A 20,682-nucleotide genomic window follows, 5' to 3' on the forward strand; every position below is an offset into this window, starting at 1 on the left:
GTATAAAACTATCACAGCTGACAGTAAATAACTGTTGCTTAACTGAAATTTATCATGTTTCAGAATATATGTGAAGTTATATATTCATCTTCAAAGTTTTATCAATGAGTAGTGACCAGCCTTCCACTTCTGCAAGTAATAAAAAATAATGAAATAAATTAAAAGAGTTCTATGTACTATAAGGGGCAGTCAAATGAAAACAAGACATACGGAAAAAAAGTAAGTTATCTGTTTATTATTTCAAAAGTAATCACCATAACTGATAATATGATTCCCTCTGTGAGACAAGACAGTTAATGCCTTCATGAAAATGTTTGTGGTGGTCCATGGAACCATGGTTGCACACAGGCACGCACCTCTGTGCCTCAAGCAAATCAATGGTCATGAATGTTCTTCTGCAGGGTTCCAAAAATAAGGAAATTGCATGGGCTGTTTGGAAGATGTGTAATGGCTTCCCAGTGAAACTTCTCCAGTGTACTCTAAAATAACCTTAGCAAAATTTGGATGGGCACTATCCTGCAACAGACTGATGCCATCCAGCAACATTCCTGGGTACTTGGACTTCAATGCATGCTTCAGTTTTTGCAAAGTGCCACTGTGGATGCCTGGGTACAGCTGTGGTTCTGTAGGCAACCACAAACATTTTTCCATGAAGGCATTTGGCCATCTTGTCTCACAGTGGGATAAATTTATTAACAGTTATAGTAATTACTTTTGAAATAATAAACAGTTTACTTACTTCTTTCCATCTGTCCCTCTTATATTTGTCTGTCACTTATATGTAGTCATAGATGTCGTGCGTGGTTCTGGAGGAAAAAGAGCCATAAAAAAGAATACAGGTATTGAGCAATGTATGTTAGCATTATGTAAACCTGAGAAATAAAGCACCTGAAACGTAAAAAAACAGCAGGGCGCTTTCCTTCTTTGCGGTGCAGATTTGTCACAGGATGAGAGTCTGACAGAGGAGTTTCAGCAAGTCTTGATTCTTCTGTAGCGTATATATCCGTCAGATAAAAATTTGCTGAAAAGTAAAAAATGTATAAGTTTTGTTAGTAATGTTAACACAAAACAGATGGATTGACTCCAAAGGTATTATAGCTATGACTACACACAAATAACAAAAAATATCAATAAATGTATTCCACATGTAGACTGTAGAGCTCAACCATTGTAAAGCTCAACCACTTCACATTGAAGCAGATGGAAATAACTGACTCAAATAAAATAGACAAATATATATAATAACTGAAGATCTCTCAACCTTATGAATTTTGCAATGCATCAATGCATGTTGGATTCCAAATTGTTCAAAATTACTCTGGTGTGCAAAACGTAAGGACAAAAGTAACTTTTGCATGATTTGTCACCGCCAAGTAACATAGTTCGATGAAACTTGGAGAATACATAGAAAGAACTGCTACAATACAGTACAGAAGGTAACTGAAGGAAATATGCAGTGAGATGAACAGAATGACCTTTTTATTCAAAGACAATTATTATATTGAGGTCATCACATTTCATGATGGTCACCTGGACACTACAAAAGGTGGAACACTGTTCTTAATAATGTATCTGATCACCACAGACAGAATATTATGCTCTAAAACATGCTCCCACATCGGTCAGACGGTCGGTAAGGATTTCTTGCGGTAGAGCATTCCATTCATCCACCAGGGCCATTGACAACTATTGGATGGTATTTAGTGCTTGTGGATGTGCTGCAGTACATCTCCACAACACATCTTCCACATGCTAAATGGGATTTAAGTTGAGGGAACAGGAAGGTCAGTCCATTAGCCAAATATTGTCTCATTCCAAGAGCTCCCCCACCTGCACTATACAATGCAGTTGCACATTGTCATACGTAGAAATTAAGTCAGGGCCAAATGTATCCTGAAAAGATGTACGTGGGGAAGGAGTACAGTTTCACAATAATGCTGATTGGCAAGTGTACTATGTTTAGTGATTTGGAGGTCAGTAAACCCATGCAACATTATGCTTCCCCACACCTTCAGACATGGACCACCAAAACGATTAAGTTTGACAATGTTCCAGGGAGCATTAAGTGTTCCCACATCTGGCCACATAAGGATAAATAATGTCCCCAGGAACACTATGAATCATGATGACTTCAGTGTGGCTATTGTCTTTGAATAAAAGTGTAATATCTGTTCATCTCATTGTGCATTTCTTTCAGTTACCTTGAGTACTATACTGGAGTTGTTCTATGTATGGTCCGTGTGTTATGGAGTCATTACCTGCCAGTGAAACACCATACAAAAGTTACTTTCAACCTTAAGTCTTACACACCGGTGTATAATCACCTACACCTACAGCATTCATATTTATACAGCACAGTCTGTGGTTTTGCATTTGTTTATAAGTGTACCTTTCGTAGCCTACTGAGATGACATGGAAAAATGGAAAGATGAAATAATGATGACAGTGTAACTCCTCATTTCTACCTTAAAGATTTTATTTTTATTTTCATAACTCACATAGCTGATTCAGCCTCTTGTGCAACAAAATTAAATTTTTTACTTCTGAGACACTACGATTAATATTTGATTATGATATCTGACTTGAACTCTGCCACACAGAAACAAAACTTTCATGCAAGACAGGTAGAGCCCCAGCACAGCTCCCTTTAACAACAATACACGTCACCTTAACACACCCACCCCATTGCTGTATTGTATTAATCTCTCATACATACATTAAAAAATTACAATTTTACAGGCTCATTCTTTTGGATTACCTTTACATGAACAAAACTAGTTACATAGGTATTTCTGTAACTTTATTTTTAAGTCTCTAAGTCCAAATGAAGGTAGACACAACACAAAGTAACTCATCATTTCCAACAGTTTGAAACACTATTATAAAAACAAAATGATCTTGCATCATTTTTTAATCCTGTAGAACAGAAACACACAATGTAATAACTAAACTTCCATGAAATTGACCAGCATAAAGATACTTTCATATATTAATTTCTGTTGTCAACATTTTCAGTTCTTATTTCTGTTAACAGGTCACTACTTTTTACTGTCACTGTACTCAACAACACTGAATACAATGTCATATGCACGCCACTATCTCTCATTATACCTAAAGATCATGTCCTCTCACCACAGACAACACTATAAGCCAGGCATGGGTAACCTTTAATGACCCACAGGCCTAATTCACACACTTACCTAAGTTCATGTGCCACCTCGTCATGTGATATGACAGTAGTGCTCCTAGCATATAAAGTCACACATATAGCATCCATATCATTAATATTTATGGAATAATGCACCAATATGAAATGCACCATCATGCCAACAAATTAAGTCTCAGAACAAGCATTTCTGAGATACTTTTACTTTATGTTAACTGCAAACTAGAAAAAGAAGTCTCACAAACATAAGGTCAGTAACATATACTTGTGTATATTCGTATCTGTATTCCATGAGTCACCTCGTGGTGTGTAGTGGAAGGTACTTCCGGTACGATTAACATTATCCCCAAGCCCGTTCCATTCGAGAATGATTCATGGAAAGAATGAAGTCTCTAAGTCTCTGTATGAGCTCTAATTCCTCTGATGTTCTGATCATGGTCATGTAGTGAAGTATATGTGCGGGGAAGTAATATGTTGCACTGCTATCCTCAGTACTTGGCCATTGGAGTTTGTTGGGCATGTTGACAGTTAAGGTACTCTGTAGTTTGTTGACTGTCACTCCTGCTAAGTAAAAATATTTTCTTATCTTCCTTAAAATTCCTTTAACATTTTTAATGATGGATGCTACAATGGTCATATGGTCACTGATTCCTTCCTCTACATTAACTATTTAGGAAAGTTTGGATCTGTAAGTTACCAGAACACCTCAAATTTTGCCCTCTAACTGCTTGAAGTATTTTTCAAAAATCATTCAGAACAGTATCACACAAATCCATATCTCTGGCACCAGTTTTCTATGTTCTCACATTATATAGTTGGCAAATCGAAGTTTCCCCCTATTACAAAAACATTACCAGGAAACAAACCTTTGATATTCTCAGAGTTTTCTCTGAAGAATTCTGCCACTACAGTTCCTGATCATATAAAAGCATCTGATTACCATGTTTGATCCACCTTTGATGCTTACCCCCACCCAGATTATTTCACATTTGGAATATGTAATAGTCTCAAAAGATACTATTCAACTGTTTATGGTGACAGATACTTTGCCACCATTATGGTCCAGCCTATCCTTGTGATATATATTCACATCTAAATTCAGGATTTTACTGTTATCCACTTCCTGTTTCATCCAGCTTTTTATTCTAAGTACATTGTGGGCATTATTGCCTTTAAAAAGTGAGACTGATTCTGGGACCCTATTACTTGGCAAACAAAACTAGTAATCTTGTCACAGTAGCAGCACCATCATATTTATATCCGAGAAGCACGGAGGAGAAGTAGTAACAGTGTATACTCCTGTAGTCTTACAAGTGGGCTTTCATTTTCTTCGTGTCTCTATAAGGCACTGAATGAAGTGGCCATTTAGAACACGAATAGAAACATGATGTACAGAATATCGCATCTGTGATGCTCGTGATGTTTTGCAGGCAGTATCCAAGGAACTACCTTCCCCAGTGATGTCATTATTTTCCACAGCAGTATCTGTTAATTCATCATCTGCTGTTTCAGTCATGAATTATATTGCTGACTCTTAATTAGAATCTATGCTGACTAATTTTATTATATTTTCAGTTTCCTTGCCCATCATAATATCTCTCCCGCAATAGTCATCACACACTTTTTTGGCATGATACATGGCCTTTCAAGTCTTCTAATGTCATTTCACAACAGTAAATGCTAATACCACAGCAGCTAAAGCAAACTGACTGAGTGGTCTAGTGGCTAGAAGTTTAGGCTAGTGCCAACAATGTTCTAGTTTGATTCCCATTAATCACTTCAAATTTCTTTGTGGCAGAGAGTGCTGTAAGTCTATATGCAACACCTTGACATGCGCCGTGGCACAATGCTGCCAGCACGATACACTTCAAATAGTCCGCCAGCAGCAGCTGTGCAGGCTGGCCACCAGAGATCACCTGCAGTGGGTCACAAGACTAGTGCACACTGCACAACATCTGTCATGTCACCTACTGTAATATAGGGTCATCATGTCACCTAAACACAGCACAGCCAGTGCCCCCCCCCCCCCCCCCCCCACCCCACCCCTCGGATTTTGTTCTACTACTGATTGTACTGTTAACAAGGGTGGCTAACAGAACTGGAAAAAAAAATCCCTGGTAATTCCATGCATGGGGAGCAAGATGGTGTCTTAAGAAGTGCCTGATAAATTAACATCAAGCAGGGAGTGAAGGGGAGGGGGGCAGGGGGACTGAGTCAGCTTCTCACAGTGACAACTTTTGTTTCCTCTCGACTGAGATATAGCAGCCATAACCAGTAGTTGGACTGCAGTTTTTTAAACATCAATTTTTTTTTTTTTTTTTTTGGAATAATGTTTATACAGTTAACACACTTCAGTGTATTAATTATTTTAAAATTTGTGATTTATAAAACTCAATAAAATTAAATTCTGATGCTAGGTTAAACATAGAGAATTCCCTGAGATTTTATGAAATTCCTGAAATTCCCTCAGATTTCCCTGATTTTTCCAGGGAAACCTGAGGGAGTTTTAGGTAAAATGTAACTCCCTAAGAACTACAGGTATTTCAGAATAAGAGCCACCATGTGTTTCTATGTTTGTTGTTTACTTGAATGTGGATCAATAAACTTCTGTTCTTACTGGCCGCAATACTGGTTGTGCCTAGCATCATGACAAAAATATCTAGGAGGAGGCCCATTCAGCCTTATGAGGGCAATTGAAAAGCCACTTGAATCAAGTCTCTGAAGTACTGTTATGTCGAAAAGCATTCACCAAGCAAGACATCACATGTTTACTTATTAGCAGCGAAGGCATCATCTGTTACTTTTTCAAGTAAAAAGAATGAGATGCTTGACATGTTATGACTACGACTTATTCCTTGCAAGAGTCCAGACCAGTTGTATAGGATTGAGGTCTAGATGGTATGCTGGCAATAGGTAGGGAGCCATTTTCTCACAAAATTCTGTCAGTGGAAAAAAGAGGTGGAGTCTGATTTTCCTTAATTAATGCCAACAGTTTGGCTTTTCTTGCCTCTAATTATTTTTAATTTTTCTGTCCATTTCTTCAAGATGATAGAGATCACAGAAATTGCTGTCTAGTAATACAGTTGGACTCGCAAGGTTGTGTGAACCTTTTTCCAAAACTGTCTACCACAAAAAATATTATGTGGTCATCAGGAGTTGAACCTGGGGCATTGGCATTACTAAACAAAACCGCTCTTCACTAGACCTTGCAGTCAGTTTATTTCCAGTGCTGTGTTATTAGCTTTTACTGCTGTGACGTTAGATTTGAAAGGGTGTGTATCATGACTACTGGAGGACAGATACCTTGGCAGACAAGAAAGTTGAAAATACACTGATGGAAAAATATCACAATATCAAAATGTAAGTAATGTAGAGTAATGAAATTTCAGGAATACATTTATCTAGGTAACATATTTATTAAGTGATTAACACTGCAAGATCACAAATTAATGTGAATGTGAGATAAACCATTGCAAATGTGAAATGTTGGTAAATTAATAACCAGTGTAACCACCATAATGTTGAAGGCAAGCATGCAAACATGCAGGCATTGTGCTGTACAGGTGCTGGATGTCAGTTTGTGGGACAGAGTTCAATGCCTGTTGCACTTGGTCAGCCAATACAGAGACAGTCAATGCTGGCTGTGGATGACACTGGAGTTGTCATCCGATGATGTCACATACATGCTCGAATGGAGACAGATCTGGTGATCGACAAGATCAAGGAACATGTCGACGCTTTGTCGACATGTAGGGTTACAACAGTGGTATGTGGGTAAGTGTTATCCTGTTGGGGAAAAAAACCTGGAATGCTGTTCATGAATGGCAGCACAACACGTCGAATCACCAAACTGCCATAAAAACGAGAGTGTTGCTACTGTCATATAAAATTGAACCAAGACCATAAGTTCAGGTATGGGTCCAGTGTGTCCAGCTTGTAGACAGGTTGGTTGTGGTCCTCAGCTGGCCTCCTTCTAAACAATGCATGGCCATCACTGGCACTGAGATGGAACTAACTTTCATCAATAAAATGACACAAACCTACACCCTGCCCTCCAATAAGCTCTTGTCTGGCACCACTGAAGTCACAAATGGCAGTTGTTTTGGGTCAGTGGGACACATGTTACAGGGCATCTGGCTCGGAGCTGTCCTTGAAGCAAATGATTTGTAACAGTTTCTTGTGTCACATGGTGCCAACTACTACTCAAACAGCTGCTGCAGATGCAGCACGATGCACCAGAGCCATACTTCAAATGTAATAATGGTACTTCCTCTCAGCAGTGCCAAGTGGCCGTCCAGAGCCTGGTCTTCTTGTGACCATAATAATCGTGATCACTGCTGCCAGCAGTCAGGTACAGTGTCTATATTTCTGCCAAGTCTGTCTGTAGTATCAGTTACTTAGTTAGTTAGTTAGTTATGTGCTCCATTGATCAATAGCATGGAAAACCGTTATGATGTGGAACATGTCAAATGCACAAGAAATGCGCACAGGAAACAAGTTTTTTTTACATTATAGTGTTATACCTAAATATTTCTATTATCTATCCCATTCCCTTAAATGGCACAAAATGCATATATTATATCTCCACATTTATTTACTCATATTGAACAATTCATCTATGGTATAGAAGGAGTTGTCAAGGATGTATGATTTCAATTTGTTTTTGAAACTATTACTGTTGTCTGTCAGACATCACACCGAAGGAACATCCATCTTCTTGCTGCTCAATTATATGACCTTGATCAAACTCACTGAGGTGCTTATAATGGGGTCTTTGTGGTCTTAAAGACACTCTTGACTAATATCAACTCACCATGTCCAACCTGAGGTAACTAATGCTCAAGTCCATTACATCACTTATTTAAAGCAAATCTGCTTTGCATCCTCATAGTGGTGCTACTAGTGCCATTTTTATGTGACTGGCACCAAATTTTAATAGACATCTTCTTTGAGATGTAAAAACATGCCCACCAACTTCCATTTATGTTGCACAATTCCTTCTTGGTGTGGCGATTTTTTTTTCTGTCAGTGTATAATAAAATTGGTTGGCATCATGTTTCTCCTTCAGTAATTTGCACACCATTGACTTATTAAGTTTTGCCTGCAAACAGTTACTTGCACCTTCGATTGCACCTCTTTGCTGCTGTCACATCTATCTCACTCTCATTGGCAGTAAGCTTAATGATGTTAACAGAAAACTGCCATTTGCTTCCCATGAAGGTATTCTCCATGGCAGCTTTTCATGATCATGTTTCATGCTCATACTGTGTGGTGCATGCTACCTTGAACTGGACTGTGGTCACGTGACTAAATTAGTTCCTGCCGAGGCCAGGTTACCACTGTGCCCTGCTGATAATATCATGAGTGATATTTACTAATACTAAATTACAGTTTCTCATACTGATCTGAGAGGAAAAATGTTTCTCTAATGTGCTTCAGATTCTTTGAATTACAGCCAGTAATTCATCACTGACCTTATGAAGGGTTTCCTCTAGCGTAAAAGCCCCCTCATACATACCAGAGATATCCCACTACCCAAGTAGTAACTTCCTTCGTATAGTGCACATCTGACCTATCAAGGGAGCTCTTCAATCCTCCACTTATATCAGAGATTGAGAAATCAGCATCTAAAATCATCACACAATCATCTGAACTTTTGGTTCATATCTTAGACTTGGCTCCAAAGCAGAGGAACATGATCAATTCTGGGTACAATAATGCAAATAGTAAGCCTTGCTCCCAACCCACGTGTGATGCTAGTTGCCTTCTGCACTTTAGCAATCCACCTAAAGGAGCAACAATGGCCTGAGAACCCAGGTAGCAAGGATCAGTGATGCCATGGGAACATTTTGTATTATAATAGTCATCTGTTCGATGTAGTTATCACATCCTTGAGCTCTTCTTCTTAAAGAATCAAGGCTGCCCTCAGATTTGATCACATGTATGGGACACACGCTCCTGTAGCATGCCGTGCACTGATTGTGAGTGTGGAATACATCAATGGTTTTAAATATCTCCAAACCCATAAATATAAGATACTAAGATCAGACATCGAGGGATCATCAATTTAGTATGGGAGGGCAGCGTGGAGGGTAAAAATTGTAGAGGGAGACCAAGAGATGAATACACTAAGCAGATTCAGAAGGATGTAGGCTGCAGTAGGTACTGGGAGATGAAGAAGCTTGCACAGGATAGAGTAGCATGGAGAGCTGCATCAAACGAGTCTCAGGACTGAAGACCACAACAACAACAACAAGATCAGATAAATTGGGAATCCTCACTAATGGAGCTTCTTGACAACTGAGCCATAATTCATTACACGTTTGTGTGGGATACCACTGTAAAAGGTACAGGAAAGGGAGTTGTGCTCTGTCATTCATACGAAATGGAAATAAGCGCACGGCATTGTGGGCTGGGAGTCCCCCATTCGGGGGCGTTCGGCCGCTGAGGGCAAGTGCTTATTGCATTCGACGCCACATTGGGCGACTTGCGCGCCAGAGATGGGGATGAAATGATGATGAGGACAACACAACACTCAGTCCCTGAGCGGAGAAAATCTCCTGCCCCAGCCGGGAATCGAACCCGGGCCCCTTGGTGTGGTAGGCGGTAACGCTCCGCTACACTATGGAGGCGGACTGTCATTCATAATTTACACCTGATCTCTGTCTGTAGGAGTAATGAACTCTAATAATCTCAGTCATTTCTTATGCAAAAATTGGTGATAAAAAGTATCCATTAATTTGTCACTAATCTTGTTTAGATGCTATCCCAACCTCAAAATGGTACGTATGGAATGGCAGATGTAGGAGACAGCTGCAAGTGTTATACGTTACAGTCAGAGGATTGAGCACAGAGAGAGAAACACAGCCAATAAGAAATGTGTAATGAATGTCAACAGGGAGACAGTTTATTCTACTCTGTACTGGTCCATACCACAACTAGTACATGTTTCTGGACACATGTTTATTAGAATTTTATTCATAAGTTTTGACCAGTACCATCTCCTGGAAGAATATGGAGTGCCTAAGGAATGAAACACTTTGCATATTGTCAATGTATAAGATAATTTATTTATTAATCCATTGATGGACTCTGTATGTTTCTTGCAGTTTGATTTTATAAAGATACCACCTGACAATGAGCCATACTTGAAACTGATAGCAGAAAAATACATATAACAAAAACATGAGCTTGATGGAATTATTGTACTGTCAGTACTTGTAAAATACTTTTTATCTTTTATTCTGCTGAATAAATGTAAGGATGTAGAGGCTTATCTCATTAGGGGTAAGATAGATACTGCCTACGGGAAAATTAAAGAGACTTTTGGAGAAAAGAGAACCACTTGTATGAAGATCAAGAGCTCATATGGAAACCCAGTTCTAAACAAAGAAGGGAAAGCAGAAAGGTGGAAGGAGTATATAGAGGGTCTATACAAGGGCGATGTACTTGAGGACAATATTATGGAAATGGAAGAGGATGTAGATGAAGATGAAATGGGAGATATGATACTGCGTGAAGAGTTTGACAGAGCACTGAAAGACCTGAGTCGAAACAAGGCCCCGGGAGTAGACAACATTCCATTAGAACTACTGACGGCCTTGGGAGAGCCAGTACTGACACAACTCTACCATCTGGTGAGCAAGATGTATGAGACAGGTGAAATACCCTCAGACTTCAAGAAGAATACAATAATTTCAATCCCAAAGAAAGCAGGTGTTGACAGATGTGAAAATTACCGAATAATCAGTTTAATAAGTCATGGCTGCAAAATATTAACAGACTAATTCTTTACAGATGAATGCAAAAACTGGTAGAAGCCGACCTTGGGGAAGATCAGTTTGGATTCCGTAGAAATATTGCAACACATGAGGCAATACTGACCCTATGGCTTATCTTAGAAGCTAAATTAAGGAAAGGCAAACCTATGTTTCTAGCATTTGTAGACTTAGAGAAAGCTTTTGACAATGTTGACTGGAATACTCTCTTTCAAATTCTGAAGGTGGCAGGGGTAAAATATAGGGAGCGAAAGGCTATTTACAATTTGTATAGAAACCAAATGGCAGTTATAAGAGTTGAGGGGCATGAAAGGGAAGCAGTGGTTGGGAAGGGAGTGAGACAGGGTTGTAGCCTCTCCCCGATGTTATTCAATCTGTATGTTGAGCAAGCAGTGAAGGAAACAAAAGAAAAATTCGGAGTAGGTATTAAAATCCATGGAGAAGAAATAAAAACTTTGAGGTTCGCTGATGACATTGTAATTCTGTCAGAGACAGCAAAGGACTTGGAAGAGCAGTTGAACGGAATGGATAGTGTCTTGAAGGGAGGATATAAGATGAACATCAACAAAAGCAAAACGAGGATAATGGAATGTAGTCGAATTATGTCGGGTGATGTTGAGGGTATTAGATTAGGAAATGAGACACTTAAAGTAGTAAAGGAGTTTTGCTATTTGGGGAGCAAAATAACTGATGATGGTCGAAGTAGAGAGGATATAAAATGTAGACTGGCAATGGCAAGGAAAGCATTTCTGAAGAAGAGAAATTTGTTAACATCGAGTATAGATTTAAGTGTCAGGAAGTCGTTTCTGAAAGTATTTGTATGGAGTGTAGCCATGAATGGAAGTGAAACATGGATGAAAAATAGTTTAGACAAGAAGAGAATAGAAGCTTTCGAAATGTGGTGCTACAGAAGAATGCTGAAGATTAGATGGGTAGATCACATAACTAATGAGGAGGTGTTGAATAGGATTGGGGAGAAGAGAAGTTTGTGGCACAACTTGACTAGAAGAAGGGATCAGTTGGTAGGCATCAAGGGATCACCAATTTAGTATTGGAGGGCAGCATGGAGGGTAAAAATCGTAGAGGGAGACCAAGAGATGAATACACCAAGCAGATTCAGAAGGATGTAGGTTGCAGTAGGTACTGGGAGATGAAGAAGCTTGTGCAGGATAGAGTAGCATGGAGAGCTGCATCAAACCAGTCTCAGGACTGAAGACCACAACAACAACAACAACAACAACATTCTGCTGAAATAAAATACTGCTTCTGCAAGATGCAGTTAGCTACTTTAAATAATATTCTCACTATATGCTTTGATAAATGAAACTTTGAGTGTATGGTCTCGCAGTGACATAACTGAATAAAATCTCCTCAGGTTTCCAACCATGACAAATGTTAAACATCATGAAAGTACACAAAATATGTTAGCATTCTTGTTTTCCAGTCAAAAGAATGAAAGAGACTGAACGTTCATAGTATGAAAGCTTTCACGACCGGATGACATATCTTCTGGTAAACCTTCCGGGATGTAAGGTCGTGGTCCATGAAACTCTTCAGCTCCTAACATTTCGTCCAGAGCTGCACTGGACACCTTCAGAGGGGTGTTTCTCCTCCGGTGAGTCTTGCCGACTGACGGGTCGGATGTCTGAGAGCGACTTATGTATCGTAGAAAGTGGGCGTGACCAGAGTTACACGTGATATGCAGAGATAACCTTTGTCAGAGACAAAGGTTATCTCTGACAAAGGTTATCTCTGCATATCACGTGTAACTCTGGTCACGCCCACTTTCTACGATACATAAGTCGCTCTCAGACATCCGACCCGTCAGTCGGCAAGACTCACCGGAGGAGAAACACCCCTCTGAAGATGTCCAGCGCAGCTCTGGACGAAATGTTAGGAGCTGAAGAGTTTCATGGACCACGACCTTACATCCCGGAAGGTTTACCAGAAGACTGAACGTTTTCATCATACTGAGATTTTTGATTAGTTGATCAGTGTTTCAATTACCTTTGGTATGTTATTCATTTGAATATCAAGTAATTTTACATTCAAGATTTCATTTAGTGTCCAATAATCCATTTCCAGTACTTGTCAATAATAGTTATTTGTTCGATACTGTATGATGTATATTTCTGTTAGATTAAGATTTAAGTTGTTCACTGTTAACTGGCTAGTCAGTTTAGCTGGCATTTAAGCTGTGTGTAGTTTGGCTGTTTGGGCTCTTGATTAATATGCTTGTATCATCAGAAAGCATTACAGATGCAGACAGTCCTTTACAAGTTTATCAATGAGTATCAAAGCAAAATGTCCGCCAAGACCTGAAAAACCAGACTATGCCATATTTTACATCCTCTCATAATAAGTCTAGTTTTACTTCTGTATGGAAATCTGTGAAAATAGCAGTCTGCTGTTTGTTGTGAATGTAAGATTATAGCCTCAATAGTATTCTACATACTGTTCACAGCCATCTCCACCAAGGCAACATACATGGAAAACAGCAGTGGTAATTTGTGAAATTTATCCAGTATCACAGGAAAGAGTGTTTATGATGGACTGGAACAGTGGAAGTCAATTTACCTTAAAACAGGGTTTAACTTTCCCCTAAATTATGGCTCTTGATATGAATTAGTGAGAACTATAAATGTGATGGACCCATTCTTGTGTCCACAGGGTAATTTGGACTGATTCAGAACATTCATGAGCAGTCACACATGTATTCAGTCCTACAAAATCCTCAGGTCTGAACAGAACTGAAAGTCACTGGGTCTTCCAGAGCCATTGCAACAAACATCAGTGCTGGCATCCAACTAATTTGGGCAACCAGCACAATTGTTGTGTTAGAGGGGGTTGTACATTCATATTTCCTGCATCCTAAAATTTGTTCTAGCACATCTTGACAAATCACAAATGTTACCAAAGTTGTGAACATGTTCCCTGATGGTAGAATGAAGGTGGTTAATTTCTTGTCCATTTATGTTACTGATCTTTTGGTCAGAGGTAAGAAAGTAGATAATGACAATGTAAAAATGGCATTCTTCAGTTACCACAAAAACTCTGTACGGATAAATTCAAAATACATTTGTCAAATGAATATGAAATTGTCTGTTGAAGGAAGCAACTGACACTCATATTTTACTGAAAAAAATGTATATATGTAAAATACGAAAGACAAAATACAAAAAATAGAGAAATTTTGCCTTTTTGTTTTATTAACAACTAACAGAGCAAGATGGAATGTAAAAGCTTAATATATACATTATGTACCAAACAATACAGATCTTTGCCTTGAGGTTCTGAATGCTCCTATTTTGCCAAAGATGAAGAAGAAATGTATAAAGAAATGAGATGGAAGAAAGGAATTCAAGGAAATGTCAATAAATAATACAAAGTTGAAAATGGTTGTCAGAGGTTCAAACTTATCATATGTAAACTATTAGCAATTTTTACACCATAATAGCAAATGAGGAATGAGAAAAATTCATTTATCACTAGTGTATATGATATGTTTTGTATGTGAACACCTGATACCTGGCCATTATTTTCAGACAGTTTCTTATTACTTACATAAATACTGGACTAGTTCTGCGAGCAGGCTTCAGATACACCACATTAAAACACATAAATACAATAGCAATGCAAAACCATTTTATACAGGTAGATCAGGCAGAGGACATGTCCAGTCACACATTAAGGTGTGGTCACATTGAGCCGATACGATGTGCAATACGGTATGTTGCAATAAAGGTAGTGCAACATATGCTTATCGGTGCGCCATTTGGGATAAAATGCAATGCAGTATGGTGCGCAAAGTACCTGCATTATTACAAGCAGCAGGTCAGCACAAATCACATTTCTGTTTCATTTGCAATTATGAGCTTTTCTGAAGATGATGTTATTATGGCATAGCATTATTTAAAGTTCAAAAAACTGAAAGGAAAGGAAGTACTGGGAGCACCTGTACTGCAATATTAATAACAGACAGTTTGGCTGTGGTGTTTCACCAGCTCTAGTTCAGCTGTGTTGTTTTGTCAGCTCTCTCGACAATAACACGAATTCTACAGAATGAGTCCAAACAGTTTCCACTTTCTGGAGCCACTAGTATCAGCTACTCTGACAAGGAATGACACAAATTTTCAACTCACTATTTCTCCTGCTGAGAAGGTAGGTTGGTGAAAGTGTGTGAATGTCATTAAAAATCCCACTATCAAAAGTTTATTTTTAGTAAAATTACTTAGTGTGGTACTTTAGTCAATGAAGTACATACATAAATAATGGGCACAGGTTTAAAAGCTACTAGTGATTCAGCTTCAGATGTATTCACAAGGAATGTTGCCAGATTTGAAGTTAGATCAGTCACCATTGATGTTGTAGCAGTTGCTGGTGAATTACATGCAGGGATAGACAATGTATTTGAAATGGAGGAATCCTATGGACATGGAGGAAAATTCCAACATCTCCATCTTGTTTTTGTACAGCTTCTCACGCAAAAATATTAGGCATTTTGCCTTTGCAACTCTTCTAAACCTGTCACTATGTTTCTTGAAATCAGACAGCTTGACTGAAAACACATCCAGTCAGCATCATCAACTGATGAATTCTGGTGCCTTTTAATTTCATTAAGTTTTCTCAGTTTCCAGCCAGTCAGCAAATGTTTCCCTAGCATCACTCTTGCTGGCTTCAGCATTTCTTTTGGAGAGAGGTCAACCACATTACTTGTTTCTTCTGACATCTAACAACTTTCCACTTCCTGAGGGTCTGTGGCAGACAGCAGTGCATTAAAGCTGCTGTGCTGTCTTTATTTTCCTTAAGTGGTGGTACATGCCCAGAAGAGGGGAACACCTTCATGTATGGGCAACGAGATGAGAGGTGGGGGGCCCAAATAATGTGGTTTCTCGATTAGACAAGGGCTTTTTTCAACGAGCTGAATGAAAATGATCATCTTTGAACTGTCCTCCTGTGTAAACGACATGTTGACTATAACCAGCACAGCAAGAAATGCACAGGTCAAGACTTCTTTCCAATTTGACAGCACAAATGCGAGTGACTGGGTCATAGTGTCAAGTGTGGTGCATCTAATTCATTGCAGTCAAACATAAAAATGTATATACTTGAGGATGGAAAGAGGTAGCGTTCTTCTTCCAGCACTAAAAACAATTTCAATATGTTAGCCACAATTCTTATGCAGCAATATGTGCCCTAAAATGCACCAACTGAAAACTGGCCAGTGACTTAATTTTTCACTGCAAACTTTTCAAAATATGCACAGTGTTATATTTTAATTTGAAGTACCACAATAATTTTGGGCAGTAGTGAAAAGAAAACCAGCTCTCTATTAAGCTGTGATATCAGCCTATAAGATGTGAAAAAATCAGTTCTTTTCCAAAGAGTTTTCTCAATACTGAATGGAAAATACTGTGATGTGGATAACATGAATGAAACCCAGGACAGTGTTTTTAATTTTTTACAGGAAAAGTAAAAGTTTTCTGAGATACTAACTACAGAGATGTACCTTTGCTTCATCTACATAAAACAATTTTTTTTAGGTACATCATATGACATGAAATTTCCCTCCCCATGTGTTGTACAATACCAGTTGCATGGAGTGACCAGTATGCCCTGTGGCACCAGGCAATGCAATAGAGATGCATATTGGTGTTGTATTGCTGTCATATCAAGTGTGAACCACATAAGCCATTTCTACTGTTTCTATGTGCTCTGACAATGCAGGTTGCTTCTGCGTTGTATTGCTTGTTGCACTGTGTATCATATCACATATTGTATTGCCTCAGTGTGAATTGAATCTAAGTCTTTGCTCGTTGCTTTCCCACTGATTGATTAAGTGTAAGCAATATGCATATGTAGAGCAGAAGGTTTACATCCCTGAATCCTGCACTCATTCAACACACATGATAATATAATTCCATTAATTTAGTGTTCTATTTTGTTCTGTGCATACATTTTCCAGTATGTATCATGTGTCTTTCATACATGAGTAAATTGTACATGAGGAAAGCTGTTACTCTCCTACATAAATTAGCACACTCTCCTACATAAATTAGCACACATATTCTAAATGAAAACGTATGTTCCCTTTCATGTTACATTTAACAAATATTTATGGAGTTGTTGACTTTACTGATTTAGTCATAAGTCTTTATTATCCATTTAAACGGCCTTTAATTACAAAACTTTGGTCCATTATTACTTATATTATGATTCTTGAGTGTGACGCTGCCAGAAAATTATGAATGACTGTTCTCACTCAATCCCCTGTGCCCTTTACAATGGTTCCCCCTTCACCTCATTCTTATACACCCATAGTATTCCATGCACCCTTCAGTTCCTGTTGGTGAGACTCCTCGCCCTGAAAGCTCAAAATCCACCATCTTCAGTGACTTTAACAAAATATTTTTAATCAGACTTACTGCATTACAGTATCATATGGAACATATGCACTATGTGATCAAAATTATCTGGACACCTGGCTGAAAAGACTTACAAGTTTGTGGGGCCCTCCATTGGTGATGCTGGAATTCAATATGGTGTTGGCTCACCCTTAGCCTTGACGACAGCTTCCACTCTCGCAGGCATACGTTCAATCAGTTGAGGAAGGTTTCTTGGGGAATGGCAGCCCATTCTTCATGGAGTGCTGCACTGAGGTGAGGTATTGATGTCAGTCAGTGAGGCCTGGCATGAAGTAAGCGTTCCAAAATATCCCAAAGGTGTTCTATAGGATTCAGGTCAGGACTCTGCGCACGCCAGTCCTTTACTGGGATTTTATTGTCATGTAACCAATCTGCCACAGGCCGTGCATTATGAATAGGTGCTCAATCATGTTGAAAGATGTGATTGTCATCCCTGAATTGCTCTTCAACAGTGGGAAGCAAGAAGGTGTTTAAAATTCAATGTAGGCCTGTGCTGTGATAGTGCCACACAGAAGAACAACCTACACCTTGCCATTGGATTTCCACTTTGTGTACCATGATTCATCACTCCACACAACGTTTTTCCACTGTTCAATCAACAAATGTTTACACTCCTTACTCTAGGCAAGGCATCATTTGGCATTTACCGGCATTATGTGTGCCTTATGAGCAGCCACTAGACCAGGCATCATTTGGCATTTACCGGCATTATGTGTGCCTTATGAGCAGCCACTAGACCATGAAATCCGTTTTCTCATGTCCCGCCTAACTGTCATAGTACTTGCAGTGGATCCTGATGCAGTCTGGCATTCCTGTGTGATTGTCTGGACAGATGTCTGCCTATTACACATTACGACCCTCTTCAACTGTCGGCAGTCTCTGCCAGTCAACAGATGAGGTCAGCCTGTACACTTTTGTGCTGTACGTGCCCCTTCATGTTTCCACTTCACTATCACATCAGAAACAGTGGACCCAGGGATGTTTAGCAGTGTGGAAATCTTGCATACAGATGTATGACACAAGTGACACCCAATCACCTGACCACATTCGAAGTCCGTGAGTTCTGCAGACCGCCCCATTCTGCTCTCTCACAGTGTCTCTACTGATGTCACTGATATAGAGTACCTGGCAGCAAGTGGCAGCACAATGCACCTAATATGAAAAACTTATGTTTTTGGGGATGTACGGATACTTTTGATCACATAGTGCATACAGTTGGCTGCAATTATTTGAGTCAGTACCACTGTGTATGTAGGAGAGAGCTTTCACTGACAAATATTATATACGATAAAGAATGTACCATTTGTGGTGGGGAAGCCACAAAAATTATGAGTTCTCCATATTAGACAATAAAAGAATGAATGCAGACACTTAATAACAGTACTTATAATAGAACGCTATTTTTGGTATCCATATGTACTGTTATCCTCTGAAACTGCACGCATTTAATTACACTAATATTATACGTAGTAGCTTCCTTTTAGAATTACAACTGCTAAACACAGAAAATATATGTTACAAGCTTCACTATAAGATGGGCAATATTTTAGTTAAACAGACGTAAGTGTGCAACAATAGTGGGCCAGGCACTCTGCAGCAAAAGCAAGCAAGACAAAGCCCTTCTTGTGATAAATTGAAAATGTAAGCTGACAAATTAATTTAGTCTATGTCACCACAGTCACACATTGTGTTATTACCTGGATCCTTAGTTATATGGAATGCTCGAAGTGCTGCCGTGAGGAATTGTTCTAATGAAGCCTGTCTTGGCACAGTGATGACACGGAATATGCGCCTTCGATATGAACTGTTACCATCATACACTTTTACCATTTCTGTAATAAAAATTAAAATTCTGTTTGTAAAACTGTTTTATAAAAATCAGTAATTCAACACTCAGCATAATCTGACATTGCTGTTTATTAAAAAATGATTATAGGCATACTGAATACCATACAAACAACATACATTCCCTCAAGCACTTCCCATTTATATTCTCATTTCAATCATCTGAGTACCAAACAAACAACATGCATTCCCTCAAATACTTTCCATTTATATTCTCACTTCAATCATCAATTCATATCTGAGGCACTCATTCATCACATTCACCAGATACCATCAAGAAGAACCTTCAGAGATGTGGAATATGTCAAGTTGCACTTTAACAAAACAGAACCAAATCATATAAACTTAATTTGTACACTAAATTAACAACAAACTATTACTACATTAACAATGAACTATCACAATATCATTTACTGCTATTTGTGATTATACCAGTGAAATGTAGCCCAATAAATTAGCAAGAAAGCCACTACTTTTGCAGAAGATGTGCTGTTTCCTCAGCTATTTTAAGTAGCTGCTACTAGTATTTTTCAAAGACAATGGAAGGCAATACCTCTCTAATAACAACTTACAATTCACCATCACATAACGATAAAAAGACAAGGCCTAGCAGAAATCCTTGGATATTACAGGAGATATTGAATTTAACTGATGAAAAGAGAAAAAATAAGAATGCAACAAATGAAGCAGGCAAAAGGGAATACAAACATCTACAAAATGAGATTGACAAGAAGTGCAAAATGGCTAAGCAGGCATAGCTAGAGGACAAATGTAAGGATTTAGAAGCATATTTTACTAGGGGAAAGATTTATACCACCTACAGGAAAATTAAAGAGGCATTTGTTGAAAAGAGAAGCTGCTGTACGAATATCAAGAGCTCAGATGGAAACCTAGTACCAAGCAAAGAAGAGAAAGCTGAAAGATTGGAAGATGGAAGGAAGGTATATCAAGGGAGATTAACTTGAAGCAGTATTATAGAAAGGGAAGAGAATGTAGATGAAGATGAAATGGGAGATACGATATTGTGAGAACAACTTGACAGAGCCCTGGAAAATGGCAGTTATAAGAGTCAAGGGGCATGAAAGAGAAGCAGTGATTGAGAAGGGAATGAGACAAGGATTAACCTATCCCCAATGTTCTTCAATCTGTAATTGAGCAAGTAATTAAGAAAAGTTCAAGGAGAAGAAATAAAAACTTGGAGGTTTGCCGATGATTTTGTAATTCTTTCATAGGCAGCAAAGGACTTGGAAGAGCTGTCGAATGAAAAGGACAGCATCTTGAAAGTAGGATATAAGATCAACATCAACAAAAGCAAAACAAGGGTAATGAAATGTAGTCGAATTAAATCAGGTGATGCTGACAAAATGAGGCACTAAAAGTAGTTGATGAGTTTTGCTATTTGGGCAACGAAAGTAGCTAATGATGACCAAAGTAGAAAGAATATAAAATGTAGACTGGCAATGGCACA

At 38.7% G+C, this 20,682-nt stretch overlaps 1 protein-coding gene across 8 annotated transcripts in view; it reads right to left on the reverse strand.

Moving 5' to 3' along the window:
- Positions 1–20,682, reverse strand: part of LOC124711801 (diacylglycerol kinase theta) — a 712,647-nt gene that overhangs the window by 190,215 nt on the left and 501,750 nt on the right. For all 8 annotated transcript variants that reach the window (XM_047242070.1, XM_047242035.1, XM_047242063.1 and 5 more), the window contains 2 exons: positions 19,067–19,201; positions 889–1,021 (listed from right to left, as the gene is read on the reverse strand). In XM_047242070.1, coding sequence (XP_047098026.1) covers positions 889–1,021; positions 19,067–19,201 — 268 coding nt within the window. The remainder of the gene's footprint in view (positions 1–888; positions 1,022–19,066; positions 19,202–20,682) is intronic.

The sequence above is a fragment of the Schistocerca piceifrons genome, chromosome 1 (assembly GCF_021461385.2).
Source record: "Schistocerca piceifrons isolate TAMUIC-IGC-003096 chromosome 1, iqSchPice1.1, whole genome shotgun sequence".
NCBI lineage: Eukaryota > Metazoa > Arthropoda > Insecta > Orthoptera > Acrididae > Schistocerca > Schistocerca piceifrons.